The sequence below is a fragment of the Carassius auratus genome, chromosome 23 (genome assembly GCF_003368295.1).
Source record: "Carassius auratus strain Wakin chromosome 23, ASM336829v1, whole genome shotgun sequence".
Classification (NCBI taxonomy): domain Eukaryota; kingdom Metazoa; phylum Chordata; class Actinopteri; order Cypriniformes; family Cyprinidae; genus Carassius; species Carassius auratus.
Window position 1 is genome coordinate 7,985,554 of NC_039265.1, and position 19,082 is coordinate 8,004,635.

The 19,082-nt window shown below is 37.6% G+C and overlaps 2 protein-coding genes and 1 long non-coding RNA gene across 10 annotated transcripts; 1 reads left to right on the plus strand and 2 right to left on the minus strand.

The window, feature by feature from the left end:
• The first annotated feature begins 2,350 nt into the window (after positions 1 to 2,350).
• Positions 2,351 to 4,515, plus strand: LOC113041167 (uncharacterized). Its single transcript, XR_003275347.1, has 3 exons — positions 2,351 to 2,472; positions 2,937 to 3,044; positions 3,138 to 4,515. It is a non-coding gene; the product is annotated as an uncharacterized LOC113041167 (long non-coding RNA).
• Positions 4,516 to 5,133: 618 nt separating this feature from the next.
• Positions 5,134 to 7,156, minus strand: LOC113041166 (pancreatic progenitor cell differentiation and proliferation factor B). Its single transcript, XM_026199542.1, has 5 exons — positions 6,985 to 7,156; positions 6,365 to 6,457; positions 6,200 to 6,277; positions 5,736 to 5,835; positions 5,134 to 5,557 (listed from the first exon to the last, which is right to left on the minus strand). The coding sequence occupies exons 2-5, from the start codon at positions 6,417 to 6,419 to the stop codon at positions 5,434 to 5,436; spliced, it is 357 nt and encodes a 118-aa protein (XP_026055327.1). The 5' UTR covers positions 6,420 to 6,457; positions 6,985 to 7,156; the 3' UTR covers positions 5,134 to 5,433.
• A 1,938-nt stretch (positions 7,157 to 9,094) lies between these two features.
• LOC113041168 (tumor protein D54-like) lies at positions 9,095 to 18,728 on the minus strand. 8 transcript variants are annotated; one of them, XM_026199545.1, is made up of 9 exons: positions 18,496 to 18,728; positions 17,581 to 17,732; positions 17,277 to 17,425; positions 13,664 to 13,711; positions 12,775 to 12,876; positions 11,561 to 11,587; positions 11,214 to 11,255; positions 10,862 to 10,910; positions 9,095 to 10,639 (listed from the first exon to the last, which is right to left on the minus strand). In XM_026199545.1, the coding sequence occupies exons 1-9, from the start codon at positions 18,512 to 18,514 to the stop codon at positions 10,553 to 10,555; spliced, it is 675 nt and encodes a 224-aa protein (XP_026055330.1). In that variant the 5' UTR covers positions 18,515 to 18,728; the 3' UTR covers positions 9,095 to 10,552. The 8 variants fall into 8 exon arrangements, with proteins under 8 accessions (XP_026055330.1, XP_026055329.1, XP_026055332.1 ...); XM_026199544.1 differs by having other exon boundaries at positions 11,214 to 11,258; XM_026199547.1 differs by lacking the exon at positions 13,664 to 13,711 and having other exon boundaries at positions 11,214 to 11,258.
• Positions 18,729 to 19,082: the final 354 nt, after the last annotated feature.

Here is a 19,082-nt window from a genome sequence, read left to right on the forward strand (position 1 = left end):
TAAAGGCAAAAAAGCAATTTAACAGATTTACAGACAGTAGAGTGTACTTCAATAAAGTGCATTTAAGAACAGTAGCATCCATGTGCAAGCTTGTCTCTTATGCAATGAATCTCTACTGGTATTTGTGAGGGCTGGAAAATATGTGTAGCAGCGCATAAGCGTCCCGACCTTTCCTTCATCCCAGTGTCTTTCTCAAATGGTCAGGAAAGCATATGGGTGTTCCTCAGGGTGGGACCTTCGACTCCTTAGCGAATAGTTTGTCAGTCCTCGAGCCTGAAGCAAAGGAGGGGTTTGATATAAAGCTGTCTCATCTGTGTTTGGACATGCATTATGATTCCAGGCTTTCCCTTCTTCACAAGATTTAAAAACATTTCTGGAACATTTACACTGCCATTGGACTTTAAGGAGTTTTACACATGACAGACAGCCTACAAAAAGGCAAGGTCTACTTAAAGATAAAATCAAGACATATTGCATGGACTTTAAAACAACATTTCTAATCATAGGAATATAAACAGCAGCATTATTGTTTTTATATTTGAAGAAATGTAAAACAAAACTTTAAGCAGACTTCTCACACTTCTCTGTGTGTCTAATATGTTGGCTTGATACTAACCGAACAGGTCTCATTAATGGGTTGTTTTTCATAAATGTACTTTGTAGCTTGTTTCTGTGTTTTGTTTTTTTACTGTGGATGAAGTTTAGCAGGGAAATATTCACAACTGTGATGACTGTTTTCCTCTTCTTTTTTGATTCTCTTTATCTTTGGCAAGCTTTCTATCTCTTCTGCTTCTATTCTTATGTCTCTTTTTTTTCTGTCTAATACACCACACCCACCATATACATCAATTCACAAAGAAACTCTTCTGTATTTTTGTCTTTGAAAAACGCCTGGAGGAGTGATATGGATCTGTTTAAAAGAATGACACCCTTGTCCATTAGCTTTTCTGTTTTCTGTTGTATCTGTATTCAATTCCAGACGTCTCTGTTCACATACTAACCTTTCAAACGGGATCAAACGACAAGTTTTTCCTTCAATCCCTTGCTGTTTCACTCTTTAACATCATCAGAGTCTGCTGATGAAGCATAGTTCTCCCTGCTGTTATGCCATTGCAGATTAAACCTCCTTTACACAAAGGCTTTTGTGTTCAAGATCAATTTCGTGTTTCGTGGGGGATTAGTGATCATGAACAGTCTTGCGCTTAAAGGAGCCTTTACAAAAAAGCCTGTAATGTTTCTAAGAAAAGAAAGAGTAATGCAGGAGACTGCAGAGCTGTTGAGAATCATTGTATTCTGCATCAAAACAAGAGGACCAATATAGAGATCAAACTATGCACTTCTGGCTGGCTATATAGAGCAAAGTTCACTTCCATAATTAGCACCAGCCAGCTATGATCGCACATAGCTATGAAGCTATATATATGAGTGTTAGTGTGGAGGAAGTGGTTTTATTTTTAGAGATGGAACAATATTTTGGTAGAGATCCTCTAACGCACCCTTAAGATTCAGAATGTGACAGAGATATGTCAGTCTAACAGTATTGCTGAATCAACAGACACCATTACAGTTTCAATTAAAACCAGTACAATTCCCAGTATAACCAGTAAAACCATTACAAATTCTGTGATGGTTTCTGTTGGGTTTTTTTTAATTATGCCAAGTAACACAAAGATGACCTCATTATTAGGCCTAGTGAATTCCCATCAAGCACACAACAAACTAACAAAACAAACGTTTACTCTCTTTCTGCAACTTACACTGATATCCTAGTACTGTACATGGTGACAAGTGACCGTCTATGTGTATGTCGCTGAATTATTCACTCGACCGATTCATTCAGGAATGATACAAGTGACTCCCTTTATGAGTGAGTCATTGAATTATTCACTCAACTGCTTTGTTTGAAAAACTGACTCATTCAGAAATGATTACTAGAGCCGAATCAGTCGTATTTAGAAAGACATAAAAGACACTCGACTAGAACGTTTCATCTTTGTCTTTATGCTATTTCATTGTCACTATTAAAATAATAGTTTAAACTTCTAATTCCCTCTGTTCCCTACTCTTTTGACTGTGCTAGCAAAAACTGAAGTCTACTTTGGGCTTTTTATTACTGGCTTCCGTGACCCTACGGAGGACAAGCATATTGTGTTTACAATTTGAGCAAAACTGGGACAAAAGTCCTTTCTTTGACTTTTGACACACACGTGATTCATCTATAATCAACATGTTTTTTTTGTTTTTTTTTGTTTTTTTTGTGGAGTCAACAAGTTTTTAAAGCATGATAAGAGTTTGTGTTTGTGGCTCATTCAGCACTGACCTTAACTCCTCCTTCTTTGCTGTATGTTTCCAGGTTCCAAAGAACACCCCACTTTCCAAGCATTTGGTTCTGTCATATTTAAAGGTAAAAGCTGACCATGACCACCGTAAATGCCCCCGTCTGTCTCCTTGCTCGGAATGAGTTTTATCGGAGTAAGTGCAGCACTATTTTTAGCTCTCCTCTGTTTAACCAGCTACAGGAAACGTGTTATTCTGACTATCTGCTAAAGCTCTGTTTGTGTCTCTTGAATGAACTTTTACCTGAATTTGCAGCACAAATTGTTTCAGTTTTAGCCTTATCAACCAATGTAGTGATTGACTAATTTGTTGACCTAATAAAAATATAAGTCCCATTTCCAGAAATACACCTAGTCTGATTGCTTATACCATACTGAGTACTAAAAACATGTAAAGAAATGCCAAATATATTTACTGTAAATAACTAAAAATGTTTCATATTACATTTAAAAGATCTCGTTATCTTGACTAAAGTTACAGAAGCGATTACACATTATGTATTTATTTATTTTTAAACACAACGCATGCCTAAGAGGATTTTCTCCGAGGGGCTTTGGTCAATTTAAGCTGTTTCTGTGTGTGATTGTTTTTGTTTGCAGGCATCTGCCCGACAGACAAAATGAAGGCAGTCAGCAGTCTTTCTGATAACTTAATGGAACCAAAGCAAAGACAAGTGACTGTCTGGGTGACCAAATCCAAGCACAACGGTATAGTATGAGTTAAACTGAGATCTGCCAATCTATACAGGTGTACATTTAGCCCTATTGACAACAAAACCATGAATTTCTGTCTTAATACAGGTTTAGGGCCTAAGAGTGATGGCTGGACAGTAAATGTGGTTTTAAAGAGTCCAGCATCCAGCGGAAGCTCTTCCAATCGACAAAGTCCTGCTGATCGTGTGGTGAAGTAGACAGAATAACATACAGAGCTCTGGAAAAAAAAACAAAAAAAAAAAACATGAATGTGCTTCTTATAAGTGCTGCTCCAATCATTATTCTATTCTTTTTCTTTCCTTTTTTTTTCATGCTAGAGAATAATCCTTTTTAGTTTATACGCTATTGTTCAGACTCTTGGATTTATTAAGTCTCTTAAGCAATTTAAAAGAAGTGTATTCTATTTGAATAGAATTTCAAGTGTAAACTGTGATGCAAAGCTGAATGTTCAGCATCATTACTCCAGTCATTAGTGTCACATGATCTTCAGAAATCATTTGAATCAATTTTTGCTGATTTGCTCCTCAAGAAACATTTATTATCCGTGTTGAAAACACTTGTGCTGCTTAATATTTTTGTGGACACAAGGAGCAGCATTTGTTTGAAAAGTAATTTGTTTTTTGTAACTTTACAAATCAGTCATTCATCCCTTTATGAAAAGTAATTCATTTAGAAAAATTATTTTATACAAGAAAATTGTTACTGACCCCAAAATTTTGAACAGTACTCTATAAATATCCATATAGCAATATGCTGCATTTATTTTGCCTTACTTTAAGCGAGGCCTGTCCCCACACCAGTATGAGACAAAGTACTCCTAAAGGAGCAAATTGGAGAAATTGCAGCTAACAATATGTTGGCTTACTTTGCTGTTAAAATATCCAAACTTTAAAGAGAGCAATCGTTTATTTGCTTTTTTTCACGCACATCAGACGGACCAACCTAATCTGTAATATGTGTTTTGACATATAATACTATTAGATTTAATTGCCGAGGTTAACTTGGCATGGCACTGAAAGTTTTGAAAAGCTTTTGCCTATCAAATACGTAGAAACATTTTCTATTGCCTGCGTAGCTAATATGGCAACAGATTAGTCATTTACAGATTTTGATATCTTTCAATTCTGTCAATAAAAAGTACATTTCTTTTCTTTTGGGATGCGTTGCTGCAATAAAGGGGAAGTGATGTCTGAAAAAGAACAGAGTCAGCATGCCACAAAGAGGCCTTTTCATGTATCTAGCCAACCATCAGAACTTAGTGACCTGGAAAATCCATGTACACACAGGAACAAAGCTGTACAACATCATCTAGCAAGCAATGACTCATATGGACTGTTTCCCATATTCACTGTTTCTGTGTTTGGAACAAGAGCACTTCAGACCTGTATTTATGCTTGCATCTGCTGTTCACCCTGTTCAAAGCTCAAAGTATTTATTTGAATTAAAAATACAATTCTTAAAAAAACCGATAATTGAAAACGGTTGCTTTCTTTGATTATCTCTGTATGAGGAGAACTGACATTTCACTCAAGAGCAGTTGTCATGACACTCTGTCTGCCTCAGTTACCATCCAAGAGTCCTGTTTGTCTCAATGCCAAAGTCCACTTTTAAACTGAGCTTCAGCATGCTTGTTATATAATCAAATCATTCTTTTTATGAAATAAATAAATGCCTTTCCTTCTCTACACACTTTGAACACAGACAAATTAGTACATGATGTTATACACAATTTTTCATAATAATGTCATACAGTACATCAACATATCTATGTGCAGATCAGCTGGAAATAGCATCTCTCTCATTGGCGCCAGTAACCTCATGGGCAGTGCACTTATATATAGCACCATTTTGTATGATATATTTGCTTTAAGGCAGCTCAAGTTCGAGTCCTGGTTCATGGACCTTTCCAGATTCAGTTTTTTTTTTAAACACAGCTTCTAATACTCTATTATACGTGAAGCTAATATGCATTATATGTATAGGGTCTTTTCTCTTGATTGTAAAGGGGAGATTGTGGTGTATGGTTTCTTTATAATACAGAAACAAAATATGATATAAATAAATAGATGTCAAATAGCAGTAGTGGGCTGTTTAAGACCATTTATTGTGTTGAAAAACACAGGATAAGACAACAACAAGTAACAAAAACAGGTCATCAGTGTTAGAGAGGTGTAAAAATGTACAAATGTTTTTTTTTGCAAGTTTCAGCTCTTTCATTTATTACATGATATATATTTATAAAACAATGCATACAAAAAATGAAAAAAAAAAGTGTTATATAATATATATACTAAAACAGCCCATATGGATGGGAAATTAAGAGGAAAAGAAAAGGGGAGCCGATTCCGTCCCCTAGCGTTGATGTCCTGATCTGGTGTCCGATTCAGGAATGAGGAGAACTCCCCGCCTCCGACTTGCCTCCATCGCTACTTTCACTCATTTGCCTCATCACCATCTCCCGAGCGATACATGTCACCTGCCCATTGGTCACACTCACCCCCCCTGACCTGCAGAGAGCCAGTCAGATGAAGGGATTTAGAATTTAAAAACTGCTGTCAAACTAAAACCCCTTGTCATGAAATCTAAAATTTGCAACTGCATCTGCAATTTAAAAGTGCATCAGCACTTGACAAGGTATTCGTGTTACATGCACCAACTCGGGTGAAACTCAATCCAGTGACTCACTTCTGCTGAGCCTCCTCAGTAAGAGTTCCCATCCCAGGCTGGTTCTGCTTCCCAAAGAAGAAACTGGACCACCAATGACCAGAATCCTGTTTGGGCAGACCTAAAGCACAGTTAAACAACAGGTCAGAACAAGCAAAGCACCACCAGTCCAATCTTCTAATGGATTTAATATACAATGATGTAGGCACTAACTGTTAAAGGGTCTCTAAACAAAGACATGTGGGCTGGTGTATGCATGTAAGCAACAGTTCTGTTTGTAAATCACAAAAGTGATTTCCGCGACAGTTGATTACTCAGAAGCAATCAGACGGGTGTCCATTTCAACAGAGCTGTGATGTGTGTGCAAACTGTGCAAATTGCATAACGTGTAAATGTCTTAATGTCGTGTCAAAAGTGTTGCAATGAAGTATTGATTGAGATGGGGGGGGGGGGTGAAAAGACACGTGAAATGACACGTAACTCACCTGGGTGATGTGGAATAACCTCCCCACTGTACTCTGAACTGCCACATGAGCTGCTACTGGACGTAGAGCCAATGCGCCCTGAAAAGGGAGTCTTATAAGGCAAATTCTCTTTATGACATGGTTGCAATTAACTATAACTGCAAATCACTCTCAAAGGCAACTTACTTCTGTAGTAGTCGTGAGTAGCAACAAGGGAACCACTAGATGGGATGGCTGCCATTTTACGGACTTGTGTCAATAGTGACTTAGATGGAAACCCTGTGAAGAGATTAAGACATTAATTTAATGTGAATAAAACAAACTAGATCGTAAGTTCTCATCTTAACCCTGAAAATGGATTTTAATGAATCCAGACAGACTCGGGGAAGTCATTTAAAAGCTTTTATCTCTCAAATGTGGTTTGAAACATTGTGCTGTATACACATTTGTCTTGTAATTGCAATTGTCTTGTATATTTTCATTCTCATTATTACACAGTTTAGTGCCAAACCTCAAGCCTAACCAAACTGACGTTTATGCGGCATGGGACATTCATTAAACAAGCTTCATTCTGCAGTTTTTCAGAAGGCTTCACGAGGAAGTTAACCTTACAGTGATCCAATGGGAATTACAACAGTTGAGATCACAAAGGAAACATTTTTGTCTCAAACGTGAGAATACACCCCATTATAGCAAAATACACAACACTTATAGTGTTAAGAGTAGATATAACGTTACCCTCTTTAAATTCTCTGACCCAAACAATGACCAGCCTTTAAAATATGAAGCGCAGACCACCATCTCACCTTCTTCTGCCGCTCTTGCAGATGTTATTAGAGCACCCTACTCAATTCAGTCGGAGGCTTCGGGGAGAAAACGCTAGGCGACGGGGCCCATTTGAAAAGGTTTGGATGGATAAGATCCTCCACGTCAGAAAATATCTACCGCAATGCTGTCTAACAAAAACAACTCGTTCGTCTGATTTATACAGAGAGATGACGTCGACGACTAGCAGTGGCGAGTGGGGGCGTGGCCTTCCTCTGCTCTATATAAAGCCCCCAGCGCGGAACCGGATCAAACCAGCAGAAGCAGGGCTGGAGCAGCTCGTGCTCTGTTCTCTGGAAACGGTCAGAAACTACAAAGACATTGGACTCACAATAAATTGTATCCATAATACCTCAAAAGGTTATCAATAAGTAAGCATACACAATTGAATCTCGAAATAGTTTAGAGAATTACCTTAATAATATCGGATATCGGTGAGGGGTTCGAGTCCCGGTCAGGGAATTAATGCTTTTGTGGTATTTCTCCGTTTAACACTCATGAATTAAAGCAAAGAAAGTGCTATTCACAGCTGTTCAGAATTCAACATTAAAAATGAATGTATAAGTGTAATATTCCGAATTAGTCGTTAATCAGAACACACACACACACAGGGATGGCATCCCCTGGTTGAAAAAAAATGACAAAAAAAGCCTCCCCTCAGTAAAACCACCATTCCCCCTTACCATCCATCCATGTATGAGTTTTTATGTTTTTATATTTTTTTGCAGAAGCAATGCACTTTTCTGAATATTAGTAGGCCTACACGCACGATTTTATACAACAGTGCATAGTAACAGTGTTTTGTTCCTTGAATGAAACTGCTTTTGATCGAAGGGTTGAAGTGTCCATTCAGATGGACACTTTCCCTACGTCCCGATGTGAATACTATCCAGCCTGTCTGCCCTAAATAGTATTGAAAAAAGACTAATATCACATATAATTTAAGGATGGATGTTATGCATATTGAGACGCAGGCTTGTTACGTTTCTAATTGAATCAGCCGTTTTGAATGAGTCATTTGATTTGAAAGATTCAATAAATAATTTAACAAAACAAGGGCTTGCTGCCAGCTACTGGTGGTTTTACTTTCATTAGTATATATCCATGACAGGCTTTAAAATAGCAAAAGTACCAAATAGCAGCAAAAGTTTCAGCACATTTAGCAAAATATTGTTTAATTATCAATATTGACCCAAATTCCTCAATTTCATTTAATAAAGCAAATTTTAAATTAATAAAAACCTTTTTAAAATGTAGAAAAATTTTGTAATCATTATGTCAGGACCCTACCCACACCTACCCCCCAAAAAAGAAAGATATTGACCACACCATTACCCCTGGTTTTATATATATATATATATATATATATATATATATATATATATATATATATATATAAATGAGGACTGGTGTTTGCTCTTTAGCCATAAAATACAATTTTGGGAAAATGGATTAATAAATATAAACGATAAAGAACAAAAATAAATCAGATGAATAGCTTTATTTAATGTATTATAATTGTAAGTTTACTGCTTGTCACCGTTTTGAACTTGGGTCCGTAAAGAATACGACATAAAATTTAATTTAAACCATTTTTAATACAATTTCTTACCATTAGCCGATTAATTTTGGTAACAAATCATCTGAAAAAAAATATATACATTACATAATAGTAATTAATATAAGAAAGCTATAAAGTCTTAATAGCTTCTTTTTATACCAGGAATACCAGGGCTGTCTGAAAGGCTGAGTGTGAATCAATCCTCTAGTCTGGAAAGCAGAGGTGCTCAAACGTTTTACTATGAAGGGCCACATATCAAACTTGATTGAAGGCCTTGGATTAAAAGTAAATGTTACATTTTATCCAACTCTATAATATTTACATTTCTAGTCAAATTTAAATCTTTATTTCAATGCAACAACAAAACGGATGCTAAAACACAAAGATAAGTTGAGAAGATATCCTCCAAAGGCATGTTTGTGTAAAATGTGAAGTCTGCAGAAGCACATGGTCTCTTCAGTACGTGCTTTACTGCCACCTCCTGACATATGTATGTCACTAACATTATAAAAAATAAGATCAAACCGAACGCCATTTGAACGAATGCTTTATTGATATACAGACAGCTGACAAAAATAAACGAAGCATTACACCACTGTTGTTCTAAAAGAAAACGATCTGAAACTTTAAATCTGAATAGCTAGGCTGAGGTCTCTAATTTAAAGCTATACTGTGCCTGTCACCTAAACAAAAAACAAACTCCCGAAAATGGCTACTCAAAATAATAATAAAAAAAGAAGTCCTTTCCCTCTCATGTTCACCATTTGCAGAACGACAGGTGCATCCACACAATTCTATGGCACCACGTGGATCCCAGTGGAAAATCACGTGATGCTGGCGTCTCATCATCTGCACCAGTGTGTCAAATGTATGTAATCCCTTGCATTTCACCCAATGAGGCATGTACTTGTGTGTAATATACTGAAACAAGGCCACCTAATGACACCCATATAAGTGAATGAAATATCAGAATAAAGGAAAAATAAAAGATTACACTTGCTAATAATGAAATATACGCCAATAACTTTCAGGTAAAAAATTACTGTGCTGCCATACAGACAACACTAGTGTTCATGTCTGTTGGGAAAAATCAACAAATGCCACTTACAAAAGAAATTCGACTTACTTTCAACTGCACATGAAAATAACTGCGTGTTGTGATAATTTGTGTGTGTGTAACATTCGGACAACAAAAGGTCTATGGCATTTACTAACTGGCACACACAGCATGGCACAAAGCAAAGACAAGAGCGATTTCCAATGTCAACAGCATAAATAAAACATTCCCATCATTGAAAAGAAGAAGAAAACTGAATGAGCAAGAAAAAGCAAAGGTAAAAAAAAAAACAAAAAACAAAAAAAAAAAGATAAAGCAAAAAACAACTTTCTGTAACATGTATTTTATTTATTTTTTTACCAGTAACAGACTAATAAAGCAGTAGAGAGTGCGAGTGTAAGGCCGACTGAGAAGGTCAGACATTCACCAGGTGTACAGCAAAGCATCGCTTCACATTGTACTGAGAGTAAAAAAACTACTCAACTGAATGCTCAGCAGCAAGTTTCTTTTCTTTATCGGTCTAAAATCCTCCCCCCTTGAGATTGAAATGTTTCTTCTTTGTGTATTTTGTACCCCTCTGCCGCCTGATGAATGCTGCTTGGCAGTTTTGTTTAAATATAGTTATTTGTATTCCTTTATAGTCATATATAGATAAAAGTTATGTAAAAACATTATGCAAAGCAGTGTAAAATAGTTTCTAATACAAAATGATTAATCATTTGTCTTCTTTTGTACAACCTGTGATTATTTCATGGCACAGAATCTGTACTACAGGTGTGTTTTCAGTGAGATGAGCAAGCACATGCTAGCAGTAGGTGGGGGGGCATCAAAGGAGACAGAGGAAGGAGGGATGAAAGAATTCAGAGAGAACTGGGAGAACGGAAGTGTGGGTGTAGTTAGGATTCACAGAGAATGAGATGAGCGTTTAATCTCAGAACGGAGCGTTGTCCTGCACCGGGTTTGACTCGTTCGGAGAGTGAGCACTTTCACCATTGGCTTTGCCTCCAACCACCTTGTACTGAGACACACAAACAGAAAACCAGTTAGAAACATGCAGGACACAGTGTTCCCAGGATAAAGGAAAAAAATGTGTCAAGTTCCGAGACATGCTCAACTACACACAACATTCACAAAAGTCTTTGTCAGTACTTTAAATATATGAATGTGTTTTAGAAAAAAATAATAGATCTGACAAAAATTAGCATCATGTCACTGACCCAGTTTCAAAAGTTTGCCTTACCTTGATGTTTTCAACTTTGTCCTCAAATGATTTGAAGGTTGGAGAGTTCCTATTTAATGAAACATGCATTAATCCCAGAATTCATAGCAGAAGAAACATTGAAATTAATTAGACATGAGCAAGTGGGCTCAGTAACGTAACTGGCAGATAACAGGTTAATCACCACAAGCATGCAAAGAAATACTTTTATCCAGCTGTATGAGAATATTCAATCCAGCAGTTTTGTATTATTTGTTTTGATTTAAAACGGTTTTATTTATTTTTTTCACACTAATGACTATTTCACATTTTAATGTCTAATGAATCAGAAACCATTAGAATTGAGGGGCAGTGGTTTACATTAGTACTTTACCTCATAGCTGGCATACTTATTGATTGGCGAATGGAGTAGTTGCTACTTTCGGAAGCATTAAAAGGAGAAAAAGTTGTGTGTATTAGCAAGCAAGCAGCACAGCATGTGAGAGATCAGCTGGGTTACACCACACACACAGAGTGCTAGATCTTTAACAATCACTTCTGTTCACACAGAAAATAGAGCTGGAATCATGCATAATCAAAACTAGCTGGGTTTTTCAGCATTAAAATCAACAGTACATTCAAATGATAATTAAATACATTTGTAAAAATTAAATGGGCTTGGTATTACAAACAGAGCTCTGTGTTAAGCATTCACTTTTTGATGACATTAATCAGTCTTACCCAAAGGAGTTAGAGAACGGAAGAGCTCTGTAGACCAAGCAAGGGCAGCGTTTAAAAAGAAAAAATACAAAAGCAATCGAGTTGGCCAAAGCAAGCAGGTAGAACAAATTATGAGAACGATTGTTCTGATTTTGAGGGAATATGGAGAACAAAAAACAATCAAACCATTACATGGGGGTGAATAAGATGGATAGATGTTAACGACACAAACAATCATGAAAGTGGATAATAATTTTGAGTTATAAAATGATTTGTTTAATGAACGAAAGATGACATTTGGATTGACAGAGCAGCGGATTTAATTCATAAAACATTACAAGTTTTTGATCTGTTGAATGAAGCTATTAGCTTCTCTTTATCGCACACTAGAGACTGATCTATTGAGCAGCTAATGATTTAGATACTTGTAACTAAGTCTCATGTCCTCTGCATGTCAGAACACGGAGTATCTACTACCAACAGGTCATATTTCAGCCTTTCATAAAACTCCTTCTCTTCTGCCTTCTGTTTGTGATAGGAGTGGTGAGGGAAGTTAAATAAATGTGTGCAAATAATGGTAAGAACAGAGAGAGCCTATGCAGTGAGTACGTGAATCAGGAGCCAGGAAAACAAGTTCATCTTATGAGGAGTAAAACAGCTGTTGCAGTTGAAGTGGCTCTGCTGACTGTGGCTGCACTGCATTTACACTCATTATGGATAATAATGGCTTCACAGTGATGATGAATGGAAGCAGGATGTGACACAAATGCAAAAGCGTGGATCAATAACCAAAGAGAGCAGGGACAGAGGAAACACAGGCATGAAGGCTTTGTTCACACTGTATGCAAATCCAATTCAGTTTCTAATCCAATCTTTTGTCTGCACTGTTATTTCATTAGACTTCAATGCACATGGATGTTGTTAGGATTGTAATTTCTTCCTTTTTTTGGTATTCAGAATCAATGAATTTTGGGTGGATTCTTGTTACATGTCTAAACAAAGCCAAAGACAGAATGTGATGGAGATCCAATATAAGTCCATGAAATGCCATACACACACACACATTAACCAGGAACCATGTGTTAGTCTTAATTCATATTACCCAAGAAAAACTAAATTAAATAAAAACATGCAAATTAAGATAAAAGATGCTAATCTAAGTGATTTGTGACTGGAATAAGACTACTAGAGAACCACAGGAAGCACAAGGGTGGGTACTTTGACTTGTGCCATACCTCATGTCACCCAGTTTCCTGCTGATGGCCGTGCCAACAGTGGAGAGGGCAGCTGAGGTCTTCTGTCCAGCCTGAGACAGTGTTTCCTGAGTCTTTTTATACCTGTTAGAGGCAGAACACAAAGAGAAAAGGATGTGGGGGAGAGAGAGAGCGAGAGCGAGAGAGGGAGAGAATACAAAAATCATGTGAAACTCTTCAGTATCCATGAACCTCTCTACTTCTCAGGAGTTACCACAACTTTCAGACGACAAAAACAGTCAGAACCCTTAAAGTCATCCAAGAAACATTAGTTGGTCATACACTACCATTCAAAGGTTTGGGGTAAGATTCTGTTTTTAAGAAACTGATACCTTTTTTTTCAGAAAGGACACATTACATTAATCAAAAGTGACAAATGTTATGGCAAAAAAGTTACAAAGTGTTTCTATTTCAAATAAATGCTGCTCCGTTTTATTCATCAACGAATCCTGAAAAATATTTTAGCACATTTTCCATGAATATATATAGCAGCAAAAATGGTTTCAAATGTGTTCCATAGGACCATGATTTCTACATCAAACTGAAGAGACTGGATTTTGTAATAATATTACGGTTTTACTATATTTTTGATCAAATAAATGCAGCATTGGTAAGAATAAAAGAAAAAATCTTACAGATCTCAAACTTAAATGGTAATGCACATCTTACAGAGTAATCACATTTGCAATTGCAATTCACACTACTTAGAAACGCTCTAGAAGGTTGTATTATCTAATAACCCAGCAACAAAATATCCATGAAGCATAGCAAGCCACCTTAAATCAATCTTTTAACCATCCATGACCTCAATGAGACCAGAAAACATCCTTTAAATCACAAAAAAACTAACGTAAAGAATGAAGTAACTCACACTTCAGAGCTGGCAATGTCATCCAGAGTGGCAGAAGCTGAAAGATATCTACAGTACAAACGAACAGGGGAATACATTCAGATCTCCACTCTCTTAATCACAACGTGCTATAAACACACACACACATACAACATTTCATTTCAAACATGATGATTATACAGTTATGTTGCCTCACAAACAAAACAAGCACTGCTAAACTGCACAACCAGAGAAAAACAGCAGCAGGTTATTTGACATCCTAACTCCTGCTGTTTAATTTGTGTGCTCAAAATGATGTGTGCGTATACTGGAGCTTTCGGTTTCAAGCACAAAAAGTCACAAACTGCAAATCTTGAGCATTGCACACTACCTTGGCTACTGGGAAACAAGCAGCATGTTTGCAAAGAGGATATTGCAAAGTGGATCCTGATGTAATATTCATGACTACAGCAAGTGCACAAATGAATGCAGAATAGACTCAGGAAGCATTCATTGGCATTTACTGCTACAGACGTGGCATTCATTCATCTGACCATGACAAGACTTTCCTTACACAAACACTGCTCTCTGCGCAGACGTCTCTGTCTGAATGTGATTCAAACTGTGTGTGTAAAGAGAGAAGTGAGAGATCTCTCACACACTCGTGATAACGTAGCCTGTCTGACAGGTTCAGCTAAACCTCAAATTACATCAGGACCGCCACTAAAAGTCATGAGACCTGTGGAAAACTACAGAGCCCCGCACATGTACTAAAACGTGCACACAATTACTATAGAGTTCCCTTGATGTACTATTGCGTTCACTCGATTTATAAATTGTGCGCACGATTTACTAATTCGTTCCCTCAATGTACTAAAACGTGCACACGATTACTATTGCGTCCGCCCGATTTGCTAAATCGTGCGCACAATTTATAAATCGATATGAATGCAATAGTAAATTGAGGGAATGCAATAGTAATTGTGTGCACGTTTTAGTACATTGAGGGAATGAATCGTGCACACAATTTATAAATCGAGTGAACGCAATAGTAAATCGAGGGAACGCTATAATAATCATGTGCACGTTTTAGTAAATCGTGCACACAATTTAGAAATCAAGTGAACGCAATAGTAAATCCAGGGAATGCTATAGTAATCGTGTGCACGTTTTAGTACATTGAGGGAACAAATTAGTAAATCGTGCAGGGCTCCTTAGAAATCCATAGAGGACCTTAGTCTAATTTCTAGAGTATCCCTCTCATGACAGCCCTTAATGTTTTGTAAAAGTAAACAGTACCATTCAAAAGTTTGAGGTCAGTACAATCTTTTTTTTTTAGGATATTTATTAAGCAAGGACACATTAAATTGTTTAAAGGGAGACTTCTATTCAAACAATCCTGAAAATACATGAAAACAGAAATATTAAGCAGCATAGCTGCGTTTAATATTGATAATAGTCAAGCATATTAGAATGATTTCTGAAAGATTATGTGACTCAAAAGACTGGAGTAATTATGCTGAAAAATCAGCTTGGTTTTCACATAAATTACATTTTAAAGTATATTCATATGGAAAACAGTTGTTTTAACTGTAATAATATTTCACAATATTACTCTTTTTAAATCACCCTTGTTCACATAAATGCAGCCTTGTCGGTCTCAGGTAGCATATTTCAAAAACATTTTTAAAAAATTGTATATCAACCCCAATCTTCTATTGAACTTTTGAACAGTAGTGTATATACAGTATAGAGATTAATTAATGTAGCGATTAATTATTTGAAGACATAAAGCACTGCCATAGAGACAAATAATTTCAACAAGCAAGGATGTGAACAGCTGATTTGAATTTCAGCGGCTGATAATTCAGGCACGATACATGAATGCAGCAGAACTTCTAAAGCAGCAAACAGTTGGAGGATCCTGAGCATTTCAGAGACGGAATAATATTCATAGGTGGACAAAGAGACTGAAGGGAAAAAAAAAAAGAAGAGTCAAAAATATGTGAGACATGATTCAGTGTTTCAGACGCCCACTTCAACTACAAAAGCAAAAATAACTCTGGTATTTTTAAAAGTTTCAGTTAGTCGAGTGGAGCATTTATGGGGCTGATAAATATGTACTTTGTACAGCGTGATACAAGAGATCAGATCATAGCATCTCTGTTTGAGAGACATTTGTGTTGGGCTTTGTGATGGTTTTATTTAACCCATCAAGGGCTGGAGCATTTGAACACCTGAATCCAGTTGATGCATTGTATCCATTGATTTGTGAACACCAGTGCAGAAAAACCCTTAAGGCAGCAGTTAGGCCTATATCGGCTCCTAAAACACACTGGCTTCAGGTGTTCAAATGCTCAATTCTCACAGACAGGTTGAGAGTAGGTGAGAGGAGTTCATGCATTCACTGCAAATATGTGTCCCGATGCGGTCAAACACTCACATATTACACCTTGCAACCTTCTCATTCCACTGGCCCAGCTTCTCTGACATCACCACATAGCTAAAAAACACAGGCGTTGTTATGTGCTGCCTGCAGCGGAGCTCAACGGCACAGCACTAAAGCAAAATATGGTGTTACTGATAACTACCTCTGACTGAATACAAACCAATAACCTCCATGGTTTGAAGTTCTGGCAGACTGAAATACTGGCTAGACAAATTATTCTGCTGATATTTGCCCATTTGGGGTTGCCAGTGGCTAATCTGTATATATTTGAATAGATACTGTGCAAAATAAATGCTTACTTTGGTGTATGCATTTTATGAACAATGAGCAGGCTGATATAACAGGCACTTTATCCTAAACTACCCACAGGGTGATTACGCTATAACAAAAATGAAATCACATGTTTTGGTAGGCTAACATTAGACTACCAAAATAGTAGTCAAATTGCACATCAAGGTAGTCTTGGCCCACACAACCTGAGGCTATTAAGGGCCCAAGGTACTGACCAGGACCATCACCTCAGTAATGTCCTGTAAAATACTACACATACCCATAAAACCACCAAAGTTTTTTCAACCTACAGGATCAAAAACAGCAAACATCTGTTGTTTGTCTAAGATCTTGAGAGTCACACTCAAACCGATGACCATGAGCTCCAGCTTGGAACACAATAAATGGTGGTGATTCATTTCTGAGTCGACTACAATCCTCCTACAGAGCACTTTGAAACCGGACAGCCATTTTTCAACTGATAAAATAATTACACTGAAGGACTTTCAGCTGACGGCATATAATATACACAGAAAACAATGGTCATCTCCTCCGTCTGAACAGGCACTCAAGAGCTTTTTCTAATGCTTTCAGTTGATAATGTACAATCCTGCAGAAAATGCAACTGGACACCTACGACTCTTTATTTTTAGGCTGATTTCCAGCAGCATAAAGCGAGAGGAATGTGTGTGTGCTGGAAGAGAACGCATTGAAGTTGGATTAGTTAGATTAGCTTCAGGTCTTCCATGAATTCCTCCACTGACAGAACCAGCTACCAGCTTGCATATGCCATCACGCAGAGTCGTTACCCATTTGCCACCGCAGGGTCTGTGAAAGAGGTTTAGGTTTCGACTCTGCATATGGCAACCCAGAAGAATGTATCTGTTACCTCCGGGGTTTGAGTAAGCAGGACTTGTAGAAGCAATGCATTCTTACGCGTTTGAGGTCTGGACGTCCTGCCAGCTTTTGGTGATGTTCTGTTTGAACTCAGTCAGGGGGCTCAGGCCCAGTTTACGCTTCAGCTCCGACGCGTGGTGCTCTTTAGCCGACAGCACCTGCCGCAAGGTTTGGATCTCCTCCTCAACCTAACAGGGTGTCACAGTTTGTTCAAAGACGTAAACAATTAATTACTTCTATTTATAATGAATCACTTTGAATTAAAAGCCCTAATTTTGAGATATACTGGAGAAGATGAGCACATCATCAAATTCCTGGTCACGAAGTGGCTGTTGGCGTTTACCTTGGTGAGCTCCAGTCTCAGTTCCTCGGCCTCCTCCTCTGTCAGACCCGGAGGGAGAGTGCCAGGACTCACAGCGGCCGCCCCCGTCTCTTCAGGCATGTCTGAGAGAGAGTCAGAGCCCAGGCCTTTATGTGGAGAGTTCAGATTGATGTCTGTGGGATTGAAAGAGAATGACATATGTTAAAGATGAAGTGCATAATATATGTTACACAAAACAATAGTAAAATAAATTTATCCTGTCAGCATGAACCTATAATCACTCTTCACACAAGCATTTGATCTAACTCACATTCAGACGCAAAGGCATAAACAGCATAAGTTTCAGTACCATAAAAGTGAGTGAAAACACATTTATATTACTACATTTACCATATGGTGGATTGTTCATCTATTATGGTTTATCTTTTTTTTCAGCCGTTCAATAAACACGTGTGCACAGTTCAAATGTTTGATCAAACAGTCAATTTAGGTCAGTCTATTAAAGAGATGTCGCGTGGGTCTGAGCTATAATAATAAACTGAACATAAACTGTCAATTTAAATAGCATCACATAATATGGCACAACAGATAACGGAGTGGTGTTGTCTTTACTAATATTTTAATAATAATATCCCAAATCCAAGCTGAAAATCGCCACACTACAAGCGCACACGTCAAACAACAGAGAAACGGAACCATAATTTCGCTTAATCATCTGTGATTTCATGATTGTAACGTCTCGATGTGTTTTTGTTATGCATTAGTAACCTGATCGCCTGCCCTGCCCTGATCTCCCCTTCAACAGGACACATTCACAACGCTGGGATCCAGAGATAAGACTACAGCTAACGTTACTCTACATTACGCCATAAACGCATAAGCGGTTGTATCAATCTAATGTTTGTGTTTGTGTTGAACTGCTTTGTTTTCGTTTACCTTGATTGGCGGAATCCATATCGTAGGTTGAGATCTTAAAAACGCTGTCTCGACAGTTACGCAATTCAGAGGGGAAAATCTCTGGGAGGCGTAAATACGTGTCTTTCCTCTATTACCAAAACATCCAAAAGCGCTTGACAAGTCAACACAGGATCCCGAGCGAGTCGACCAGCCAACTCAGCTCAGCTTGAAGAGCTGCCCAAGTGCGCGTGCCTTCCGGCGCCCTGAGATGACGTCGTCCACTGCGTCCTGAGATCAACGAGAAAAACATGTTTGCCCCAGACCGTTATTTCGTTTTGGGAAATTCTAGCAGTCCAGTGCTTAAGAAAAGCATGTAATTAACAATGAGCAAACTGAATACTAGAAACTGAACGCATTAAGCTGTTGTAATAAGAAAACGAAGGAAAAGTTTTTCTACAAATACCATGATGGTTAAACTATGGTTGGTTTTGCTAAACCAATGTTTATTTGTGGTCACCGTGGTTTAAATACAGTTAACCTTGTTTCCTTGGGTTTTATTTGTAGTAAAGCCATGATTAATTTTTCATGAGAGACTTTGTGTCAAGCCATGCGCAGACTTTGATTTA